Source organism: Spodoptera frugiperda, chromosome 26 (genome assembly GCF_023101765.2).
Source record: "Spodoptera frugiperda isolate SF20-4 chromosome 26, AGI-APGP_CSIRO_Sfru_2.0, whole genome shotgun sequence".
In the NCBI taxonomy this organism is placed as follows: domain Eukaryota; kingdom Metazoa; phylum Arthropoda; class Insecta; order Lepidoptera; family Noctuidae; genus Spodoptera; species Spodoptera frugiperda.
In genome coordinates, this window is record NC_064237.1 from 1,657,237 (window position 1) to 1,669,126 (window position 11,890).

The window sequence follows — 11,890 nt, forward strand, 5'->3', positions numbered from 1 at the left end:
ATCATCGATCGGTGCAAGAGGGACGGAGCTATGTAGGTTGTATAGCTCTGTCCCTCTTGCACTGATCAATTAAATTATCGACCATTCTGACACAATTGTAATAGCAGACTAAGGCCCCTGGTCAGGACAGGTCGGGCAGTAATAATAACAAAGACAGGTATTAATGTCGGTTCAGTGCACTACGTTTATAAGATGAATAAAAAACTACGGTATATGTTTTAAGTAATTACTCTACAATGTCGCATGGGTCTATTCTGAAAGGATATTTATATGTTCTGAGTGGAATTAATAAATAAAATATTTAAAAAAAGTTTATTTTCAAATCTTATAAATCTTACATAATTTTACAATTTATGTTGCGGCGTCTCCATTTACGAATACAAAACTTGGATATTCTATTTCTCTATTACAAGTTGAACTTATTAGCTAAAGAAAATATATCTAGAAAAACCGAATTACGAAAAAAAAATAACTTACTAATATTATAAATGCGAAAGTTTCTAAGTTTATGTGAACATTTGGAACAGGGGTAGACTATGGTCCGGTATAACACATCGGCTACTCTTCATCCCACGAAAACGCGAGCGACGTCGCAGACAGAAGCTAGTTATTTCATAAAAGCATAATACGCTTCTTTGTTCCGACGCTTCCGCGGACAAGTGCCACACGACCGTACAAATAAAGTGCCCCAGGAAGTAATACTAACATAGTTATAAGTTTATATACTAACATAATCTGTATTATAATAGAAAGAAAGAAAGAAGAAAGAAACCTATGGGCCAAAGTAGCCTGATAATAAAGATTAATTAATTAAATTAAATTAAATAATACTAATGCGTATATTTTGTATCGATAATAATCCTATTAATATACCAAAATTTTAGTATATACTTTTAAGTACTTAGTAATTTTTAAAATGTCACAAAATCTTTAGTCGTGATGTAATATTTTCCTCTGGCACCACCATGATTCCAAAAGCTCGCTTTGGTCTTGGCATTCCGAGAACAATTCCCTGCTTTGAACAATTCATATGAGTCACATCGTATAGCCTCGAATCTGTCCTTATGGGCAACTGTCGACATCCACGCTTTCACACAGATTGAGTGGCTGCATATTTTCGGTGATACATAATTAATTTTTTTCAACCATGATTTCTCCTTACATTGTGGTTGCTCTGATTTTTCTCTGTTCAAAAAGAAGTCTACATCACCCAGCACACTCGTTGTACCGAGAAAACCAAAGTCACTATGATATACTTCAACGTAATCCGCCACACCAGATCTGATCTGCTCCTCTCTAGGACGGTCGGAGAAGCAAGGGCCAGCCGGGTCTAGAGCTGTAATCCTAGCGATTCTCTTATTGGTCATTTCGAAGAAATTCTGCCCAACATAGCCCAGTATTTGGCTGCCCAAGCTGTGGCCGATAGCGTGGATGCGTTTAGCATCAATTCCTTTTTTGTTGAGTTGAGCCAGCATTTTTGCCACTTCTTTCCCAATAGAGGGGACGTAAGGGACGGCTTTTTTGTAAGCAAATAGTGTGAAACTAGCATCGTTAGTGTATTCCTGATGGTCGATGATAATTAGGTAACTGTCGTTGATGGTTTTAAATGTTTCTCTTGCTAGGTCTGCCGTCTTGTGTTCAATGTGTGTTCTAAAACCACCGATAAACACATATAACTTCTTGTTTTTGTCAATTTTATTGATATCTTTTGCAGCTTTATTTATAAGAGAAGACTTGTATTGCTTACTTTGGAAATCGTAAAAATGGACTGTAAGCTTACTGACGTCCGTGGTCTCGTTTCTTATAACGTCACCTGTTGAGGAGGAGAAATATATTAATTTGTAAAATATGCCATTAGTGAAATGTGTTCAATTAGTAAAATTTTGAAAATAATTATTTTTCAAGTTAATACTTACACTTTGTAGTCAGACCCACAACCCAATTCAGCACATCTGTCCCAATCTTACCGCCGCTGATATTGGTGATCCCACTCAAACAAATGAACGAAAATAAATATAAACTAAACACACGCATCTTGGTTTTTGGTCTTTTAATTCTTTTCACGATGCCAATAAAATGGTGGCTTGTGTATCCTCCCGTCTATCGTTGGTGAATGAGTAAATAGGGACGAGTTTTGCTTTATATATAGCAAATATTAAATAACACTTTCCCTTAATTAGATTTTCCTGTACATAAACTTTATATGTCTATTGCTATACCTATTATTGGAAGCAGGTATAACAGTCACACATAGGACGTCACGATAGTCATTCTGTCTCCTGCATTAAATTCACCTAGGGAAGTGGAACCTATCGTTTTCTTTTCTTCTCCTCTAACCTTCTGTTTTATTTCGTTGCGGGATCCGAGACAATCATTCATGTCCCTGGGACGCGCCGGACTTCAATGTTCCGGTGTTTTCATGGTTGTATCTACTGTAGATCCAGGCTTACAGGAGTTGCAGCTGTAAGGGAGGTTGTGGCGGGCTTGTCCCAAAAAAAAAAACTGTGTGGGTATGTAACGTTAATTAGGTTATTTAAGATTATTAACATTCTCCTCGTCCGATCGTTATTAACGCTATAAGGTAGGGTTGTAATAAGTGTTTTTTAATATCGCCAATTGTTTTAACCTTGAAGGGGTAGGTAGAAATGGACAAAGTGGCACATTTACGATAAAGCACCCACTTTTTACAAAATTACCAGTTATTTTATAAGACTGATGTAATGGGGGTGAACCTATTGCCATACACCGGACATAAATTATTCTAGACTTCGTGTTATAACAGAGTTTTTTTCGATAGATAGAAGATTTCCAATGTTTTTCCCAATCCGGTAATTAGACCCGAAACTAGTCTGTGTGCTCCATCTTCGGCCACATCTTCGCTTCGCCGTCCTGGCAGTAAGAAGGTTGCTGGCCAAAAACCCAGTTTTATTTAGCTTGACCCGTTTATTTGCGTGATTGGAATTTTATCCCCTTCCCGTCGACAGATCGTTCTGATATTTGGTACACAATCTTAATCTTGATGACCATACAGTATTCTAATGTATATCTTTTTCTTCCATTAAGGGCTCGAAAGGGCTTGAAAGGTGGAATAGAGCTCATTAAAACCATTTAACATAAGAAATATTTTATGTATCCCTTGTATTATTCTATCACCATGATAAGAATAACAATATGGAGGAAGTTTTTGTCTCTGGAGCCCTAACCACCGGTAGTTTGGACCTGCTACTGCTTGGCTGCTATTTTTAGATATTATTTATTAGTATTTAAAAATGTAATTTTAGAGGATTTTAAATCAATATGTGGAATGACGATATTATGTTTATTATACGGTACGTTTTGGTATACGTTTTTTAATAAAAAAAAGAAGCAATTGTTTCTTTTAATATTTTAATATAGCATAGAATACGCATGTACTCAAATGTAGTTTTTGACACAATAGTGGCAGGACTCTCTCTGTGATTTTTGAAATTATGTCCTTTCGACGCTCAAGTAAATACAAATTTAACATCGTAGCCTACTGTAACGTAAAACGCAGCATTTCTCCACATTCTGTGTGAAAAACCTTTACAATAGTCGCGCAAGCTTGTGGTCTCTTGTGACTGCAGGGACTTTGAGAAACAGATGTTTCCTCGTAAACCAGATTTCTACAGTTTTGTTTGTGCATATTGAAATACTATGCTACTATTGATATCACACCAAATTGTACAAGAAAAGAAATCGTGAAATTATTGTTCAAAACTTCTATTCACGTTTTACTGAATCAAATTTAAAACTGCACTTGACTGCACGCTGGCGATGGCTGTCGTGCAACGTGTAGCAGTTTCGATTCCTCCACGGATCAACATTTTGTGTGATCCACAAATTGTTGTTTCGGGTCTGGGTTTCATGTATGAAATTGTATGTTTGTAAACGCACCCACGACACACAAGAAAATCCTAGTGTGTGGCAACGTTTTATTAAAAACGAAGACTTTATTGGTGTGTCTAAAATTTTAATATAACATACTTATTAATATCTAAATGTACTTTTTTGACACAGCCGTAGTAGTGGTATGGCTCTATGTGGTCTTCGAAATCTCTGATGTTCTTTTTTCCTCAAGTAAATGTATGTACCGATTTTCAATTGCCTCATATCAGAAGTCATCTTATTACTGACTCCTTCCGACCCGGAGCTGCAAATTGCCTAGTAGGTTATTAATTAGTAAGAGTCTGCCACTCCCTCTCGCCTCGCCCAAGGCAAGAGAAGTCATTGGATGATTTTGCCCCCTCAAAAAAGGGGCGATAAAATAACAAATAAATAATAAACTTTATGTAACCAATGTAATTTATTATTTACGTACAGGTAAGTTTAGCTTATTCACTACAAAGCAGATATAAAAAACATCGTCTCCACTTAGAAAAAAAAAACTAATCTAAATGTATCGTGTAAGCCTAAATAGATATTGTATATACAGCTTCTTTTATAAAGCGGTCATTAGTTGAACTATCGATAAGGTTTTCTGTTCGATGTTCAGGTGGCTTAGACCAGAGATATGCTATGCTTTGTTGGTATGGATGCGTTTTACTTCCACCAATCATATTAATTGGTACACATAGCTTAGCACTGGTGGAAACAAACTCAGCTAAGCTATGTTTTTTATATGGAAAGATGCGTGTTATGGATGCGTGCTATGGATGGCTTCCCTTCCCCAATAGATACATTGCATACTCTAGCTGCGCATCTTCCTCGCACACTACTTTGCGGCGGCGAATCTTCTTAGCACAGCTACATAGCTTAGTATTAGTGGAAACGGTCCCATAGTTTCACAGCTTAACTATCACATCTTCGTAGCATAGCTACATAGCACATCTATGGTGGAAAAGCACCTTTCCTCTTGAATCGAATTGTGATCGATCGAGATTGATATTGTGAAATTACTCTTGAGTTGCATTTTATTAGATTGAAATTGCATTGACATTGAGATTGGTTTCATGAGTAAAGCGCCCTAAGGGTAATCAATTTAGTTTAAGGAATAATTATTCGACACAATTAATTATTATGTTTTGGCGACAGTCGCGTTTCTACTTTATTTACGCGACTGTCGCCGCGACTTATGTCGTGCAATGTTGCTCATGAATATGAGTCTAGCATGGTTTAAAACTAGTCGAGTTCCTCTTCAAATAGTTACGTGAGAAATCAAAAAACATAATAATTAATTTAGTATGTCTCACGAAAGTTATGACAACTTAGTAAAGGAACGAAAAATTAACACTTTAATCCTAACATATTAAAACATAAAAATAAATGATACATAATGGGGATCGATTTCCAATAGGTATGAGTCTGTGGTATGCAATTGTTGTGGTTAATTTCAAGGACGATGAAGGGATTTTTGTTGGGAAACACGTTGAAATTTTTAAGGATCACAATGACTTTTACACATATATCAGAACACACATCAACAGCCTATAAGTTGGCCACTGCTGACCAAAGTCCTCTTCTCACCTGAAAAAGGTTTCAGCATTAATCACCACGCTTGCTCAATGCGGTTTGCATATTTCAAAACATTTCACATTAAATACAAAAATTTAATTTATTTTCCCTGTGACCAAAAATAAACATAGTAATTAACAAATAAATATGTAACATGTTTGGTAAGGCATGTATTATAATATACATATATGGAATGCATACTCATAATATTTCATTTTAATTGTATAATTCAAAAACAATTACTGTGAACAAATTTCCCCTTGTGAACCACAAGGGGAAATTTGTTCGAATTTGTTGACAATTTATTTTTAATTAGGCAAAGAACATTGTCCGATATACTTATTAAGGTGTTGTAGGTAATTGTTACTTATTTGGTACATAATCTACAGTTGTAGTTGGTACAATTTTCATTTTCCTGCCCATTATTTCTCAATAATAGTGTATGGTGGACGTGCTTCAAGACTCGTGTGAAACCCTTAGAATGAATTTGTTTTACGTTTAACGTAATGGAAACGTTACCGTGTTCGGCGCTCTGATTGGCTTGCTCCAATGAACCAATCAATTACAGAGCTAAACGCGATACCGTCTTTTTAAACGTAAAATACACTCGTACTAAGCCATCAGTATACAGAAATAATATTATTACATCTCGATCATAACCAACATTAAGTTACTTAACATTATCTTACTTTTAATTATGTTTTATAAATGGTGTAAAGTGGGTGTTGTATAGCGGCACTTCTGCCTACCCCTTCGATGACAAAAAGCGTGACGTTGCTGTTTTATGTTTCTGCAGAACTTGAACTTTTGTTTGTAAGTATTGTTTTTTAGTATTATCTTTCAATTAATAATAATCCTAGCGTCTATGTTTTTCACTTTACAATCCAAGCTTGACTATGAGACTTTATATTCAGTCTTTGGAAACGATATCAAAGAAAATAATAATATGTATTCTTATATAATTATATATATTTAATAGATAGATAGATAAAACTTTATTGTGGAGAATAAAAAATAATACAAAATTACGAAATAATAATTAAAATCTTAGGCACAAAGGCGATCTCAACATTGATAGTGATTTCTACCAGACAACTTTTTGGTGGACGTCATACAAAAGAAATATTTAGACGGGATATGTACTCCGACATAAATATATAAATATATGGGATGTTCAAGCGGCACCAGACGACGGGCGACCTTCTTGGTCTATTACTAAATGCGAAAGGTTAATTTATTTGCATGTTTATGCAACTTTCTGTTATTCAAACTTTGTGATAGTTTCATAACTTTATTATACTAACTTAAATCATAACCTTCAGTAGAAAAATAATATACACCGGTCGCGTTACCAGGGTTCCAGAACCCAGCAATAGCTCTATCATTCAACGAACACATGCCACCTTTAAAATGCTTATATTTATCACATTTGTACGCTTTATATCCTTCAGGATTTGTTACAGAAGCTGTCCACATCGTGACACAAGTCTTATGATTACATTTAGCAGAAATTGAGGAGTCTATGATACCAGGAATTAAAGCAGTTCCACAATTTGGTTGAGATCCTCCTTTATTCACGAAGAAATCTACGTCGCCTAGCACACTGGTCGTGCCTAACCCACCAGCATTGCAATGATATACTTCAACATAGTCTGCTACACCTGCCCTGATCTGCTCCTGAATCAAACTGTTCGAGAAACAAGGGCCAGCTGGGTCCAAAGCAGTTATCCGTGCAATCTTCTCACCTGTAGCTTCAAAGAATATCTCACCAACATGGGCCAACATTTGGCTGCCCAAGCTATGGCCAATGCAGTGAATAGTTTTGGGCGAAATTCCTCCTTCGTGGAGACCTACCAACATTTGGGCCAACTGTCTACCAATGTAGTAGACGTATTTCACTGAACGTTCGTAGCTCTTCTTTTTGCCCTGTCTGTCGTTGGTGTAGGCTGAGTGGTCGATGATGATCAGGTAGCTGTTGGGGAATTCTCTGAAGGCGTTTCTCACTCGTTCTTCTGTATTCTTGTTGATGTGTGATTTGAAACCACCGACGAACATGAAGAACTTCTTCACTTTGTCCAGGTCCTTCAAGTCGAGGATTCTTTGGGCAGCTTCGTTGATAGGAAAGGACTCAGCGATGTCATTTTGAAAGTCGTAGAAGTATACGTCAATGCCGCTGACATCGAGGTTTAGGTCCCTGCTGTGTTCACCTGTAAATAGCAATAATCATCGTGTTAATAATACGTCGTCATCATCATAACCTCGTGACAGTCTTCTACCGGTTTACGGGCTTCCTCTTTATAAGAAGGTTTCTATAATCTACAACCTTGGTGGGCGGGTGCAGTGATCACAGTTTAAAAGGGTCATGTTAATTTATTACTAGCTTTTGCCACGGCTTCGCTCGTGTCAAGAACTATTATTATTAAAGCTTGCCTACCTCTTAGTAGCTTGCGTGCATGCTTATGCGTTGTAAAGGTTTCTATAATCTACGAACGAAGTTGATCAAATTGACAAATGTTCATTTATTACAACGCGACTTCGCTCGTGTTAAGAACTACAATGCATGCCTACCTCTTAGTAGCTTGCGTGCATGCTTATGCAGTAAAGTCTTAATCCGATCGGTTTCAAATTGACAAAGTTTTATACAAACTTTCATTTCCTATTTTATGGGGCTGATGCCTGATCCGGCTCGAAAACAGTATTAGGAATGGGATGGTTTTCAGTTAGTCAGAGTCTGACACTCCCTAATTCAAGGCGGGAGAAGTCATCGAATAATTTTCCCCTCTCAAAAAAATGAAAAGAAAATCATTTATTAAAAGTGTTTCCATAACACGAACAACCAGTGAGCTACACAAACAGTGAGTTTTGTTCGGATTGTTTTAAAAAAGAACTGTATCATACATTTAATCTAATTGTACTCAAACTAACGGTCCACAAAAAGGCCTCACCTATACAAACAAGTGCACATAGCTCAGTATAACACAATATTACTGTATTTAACAATAAAAACTAACCGTCACGGTTCGATGCGGCGTTTAAGGTAGGGCGCAGACGTGGACACTTTTGTGTCTTGTGTCAGACACAAGCTACTGATGAATATTTGATTTGTATAGCACCAGTATGAAATCATTCATTCTCTGTGCATACGTGTGTCTAGTTGCTTTCACTCAAATCGTGCTCAGTACCGATTAAAAAGTGTCTAAGTTTGCGCAGTGCCTAAGTCAACATTTTTATTCAATTCAGATTTCAAAGTTGCTAGTCGTAATTTTTTTTTTGGGTTTTGTAACCTTATTAGTGAAGAATTTCGGTTGAAATTCAGTTATTTCATAATTAGTGATATTCGTTCTGAGTTATGTTCGTAATTGAGGTTTTTTGGACAGTGGAATCTTGTTGATAGCCTCAAAAGAGGACACAATGTGTTTGTCCGGACAAATTAATTCTTGGGTAAATAAGACATCATTTATTTTTATCTCTTATTTTCTAGAGTATCAACCTAGATTCTAAAGAAGAGAAAAAATAACGTATGTGACCTTTTTTTGAGGGGGGAAAATAATGGCTTTTCACGCCTTGGGCGAGGTTTGAGGGAGTGTCACACTCTTACTGACTAAAAACCAGCCCGTTCCTATTCCTGCTTTTCGAGCCGAAGCCTCGGTAACTCGCTTGGCAATCCGCAGCTCCGATTAACGTATGTGACCTACCTATACTATTTTCATCAAAACTTGTTTTTAGAAACGCGAAAGTTTTTGAGTTCGAGTGTATGTTTGCTACTCAATCGCTTTAAAATTGAAAAGATAGAATGAAATTTGGAACAGGGGTAGATTATGGTCTAGAATAACACATAGGACAGTTTTTATCCCACGGAACCGCGGGCGAAGCAGCTGACAGAAACTAGTTACTTATTATATAAAATACGCGCGCTAACTCTATTGTTGAACATCATTATCAAGTATTAAAAAATAATTATTTATATATTTCTTTGATAAATATTACCTAACAAAGTACACAATTTTACAATATCAGACTCAAACATGTGGTATTTATTATATTTCAACACAAAACAACAATGTAAACACATTTTAATCTACATATTATTAGTCAATATAAACAAAAAAACACAATACTTACATTTAACCATCTTTAAAGCGAAGCTGAGAGGTCCATACTTCTCCAAAACCGCTCTGGTAAAACCAAAATATATTAAAAAAACACACAATACAGGAAATTTCATTTTAATTTGTATATTTGGAGACATTACACTACACAGTGAACGTTATCATATGATTCAACTCTTTTACTGCCAATGATGTAGGACACTGTATACAGTATGACCTCATAAATTCAAGTGAGGTTATTATTGGTCACACAAAAATTTTACGCTTATTTTTTTTTGTCGATGTTGTCTCTTTGGAAGACAGAACACTACTAGAATTTAAATCTTAAAGACGATTTGTTAACTGTTTTACGTGAATGGTGAACGAAAACGTCACTAGTTTAAAAATGAGAGCTAAGTCACGAACGTTCGTTTTGTAATACGAAATAGGTAGTATTCAGTATTTGTTTTATGTATTGATTGTGATTTTATTGTTGCGTAAGTAAATGTGACATTGGTTTAAAGTGTTATCGAGTGAGAGCGTTGTGTTTGGATTATATAATATTCATGTAACATCTGTTTTTTGTTTGTAGATTAGACGTGAAGCGTGCATTTCTTTTATAAGCGTTAATTGTAGTAGTTTTAAGCTAGTTAAAATGGTGTTGTATTGGTTATGCTTATGTCCAGCAGTGGACGCAAATGGGTTAATAGTGTTATTCTAGTCAAAATAAGCATGTTAATCGAATATATTTTTGGCTATTTTCAAAATCAAAATATTACTAATTGCGTTCTCACACACAAAACAACATAATGTTTTCAATTTCTTAATCCACAATCAAATAGCTAACACTATCCTCATTAGTCGTCCTACATCATTGGCAGTTCTCATTCACGAGCGAATCAGAGTTATTTACGTTGAAGCGTCGACCAATCACTGATAAGTTCTTATCTAGCTAACGAGCGGTAATGTCTATATAAATTGCCTCTCAGATAAATGACCTAGACACTGAATGAATCACTTGATCATGAGTGAAAGGAAATTCCAGTTTTTAACCCAATTCTATCTAAACTATTATTAGTATTTTACATGGGTAATACACATTAAACTTCCTGATGAGTACAGTGGATTCAAGTGGGAAAAAAGATCTATTTCATGAGTATAATCATATCAGTCACAAGACGTCCACTGCTGAACATAGGCCTCCTCTATAGGCCGGTTGGAAGCGACCTGCATCCAGCGGCTCCCTGCGACCTTAATCAGGTCGTCTGTCCACCTTATGGGTGGACGTTCTACGCTTCGCTTGCCGGTACGCGGTCTCTATTCGAGAACCTTTCTGCCATAGCACCGACGGTTCTCCGCGCCATGTGCCCTGCCCACTGCCCCTTTAGCTTGCTAATCTACTGAGCTATGTCAATGACTTTTGTTCGTTTACGGATCTCCTCAAAATTTATTCGATCTCGCAAAGAAACTTTGAGCATAGCCCTTTCCATAACCCGCATAATAGATTTTCACATTCATATGTAGTTATAATGGATAAAAATACGATTTAAGTAGATTATATATATGTATATACTTACAGTTTGTATAATAGAAGTAATACAATAGGAAACATTCTGTTATGTAAGTTTGAAGTACTTGGAGGTTTCCAAAACCGCTTCTTCACACTGCTTGCTGATGTTCAATAATCCGAATTTTGAACACGAATCTAGTTCTAGAATTACTTTACAAATTCAAACCCAAATTCCTTTATGAGGCACTTTCGACACGTCACACTAGAATTTGTCCATCATTCAGTCCGTTGGCCTTTTCGATAAAGCGTTGCATCACGCGAGGTTTTTCCCATATACCGTACTAATGCTATACATTAGTATATTTACTCTTTGTAATATATGTAAATCACACTTAGACCAGAAACAACTATAACCAGTGAAACTAAACTGCACGTTTTAAACTGTATATTCGTACACACATAAAATAAACACGTCATATCACTTATAGTTATAACCTCCTTATGTTCAGTTTAAAATAAGTACTTGTTTAATAATACTAAAAATACATTATCACTAGGTACAGAACAGGACTAATGATATTGTTACTTAACAGGAAAAATATATCTGGAGTTATTTGAGTTAATTGTACTAACTTCATTATTTTAATCAAAAACAACTACCTATGTATATTCATACTATACATATAGATTACGGATCTGAAAATAATTTGGTACGAACTTAGGTACAATTATAGTATGGGATAATAAGTAGGTTGATAGATAAAATGGTATTTTTTATTCCAAGGATGCTGGCAGATGGTAATAAACTAATTATAAGGAT

The 11,890-nt window shown here is 35.8% G+C and overlaps 2 protein-coding genes across 3 annotated transcripts; both read right to left on the reverse strand.

Moving 5' to 3' along the window:
* Nucleotides 1-882: 882 nt before the first annotated feature.
* Nucleotides 883-3,772, reverse strand: LOC118264840 (phospholipase A1 2-like). Its single transcript, XM_050704711.1, has 2 exons — nt 1,917-3,772; nt 883-1,813 (listed from the first exon to the last, which is right to left on the reverse strand). The coding sequence occupies exons 1-2, from the start codon at nt 2,032-2,034 to the stop codon at nt 912-914; spliced, it is 1,020 nt and encodes a 339-aa protein (XP_050560668.1). The 5' UTR covers nt 2,035-3,772; the 3' UTR covers nt 883-911.
* A 528-nt stretch (nt 3,773-4,300) lies between these two features.
* On the reverse strand, nt 4,301-11,554 carry LOC118264550 (inactive pancreatic lipase-related protein 1-like). 2 transcript variants are annotated; one of them, XM_050704710.1, is made up of 3 exons: nt 11,138-11,554; nt 9,595-9,647; nt 4,301-7,679 (listed from the first exon to the last, which is right to left on the reverse strand). In XM_050704710.1, the coding sequence occupies exons 1-3, from the start codon at nt 11,170-11,172 to the stop codon at nt 6,772-6,774; spliced, it is 996 nt and encodes a 331-aa protein (XP_050560667.1). In that variant the 5' UTR covers nt 11,173-11,554; the 3' UTR covers nt 4,301-6,771. The 2 variants fall into 2 exon arrangements, with proteins under 2 accessions (XP_050560667.1, XP_050560666.1); XM_050704709.1 differs by lacking the exon at nt 11,138-11,554 and having other exon boundaries at nt 9,595-10,146.
* Between the last annotated feature and the right edge of the window lie 336 nt (nt 11,555-11,890).

Coding starts and splice junctions, on each gene's coding strand:
- LOC118264840 (XM_050704711.1), bottom strand. CDS start 2,034: ATGCGTGTGTTTAGTTTATATTTATTTTCGTTCATTTGTTTGAGTGGG. Junction 1,814..1,916: donor TGTGGGTCTGACTACAAAGT/GTAAGTATTAAC, acceptor CCTCCTCAACAG/GTGACGTTATAAGAAACGAG.
- LOC118264550 (XM_050704709.1), bottom strand. CDS start 9,721: ATGTCTCCAAATATACAAATTAAAATGAAATTTCCTGTATTGTGTGTT. Junction 7,680..9,594: donor CGCTTTAAAGATGGTTAAAT/GTAAGTATTGTG, acceptor TGCTATTTACAG/GTGAACACAGCAGGGACCTA.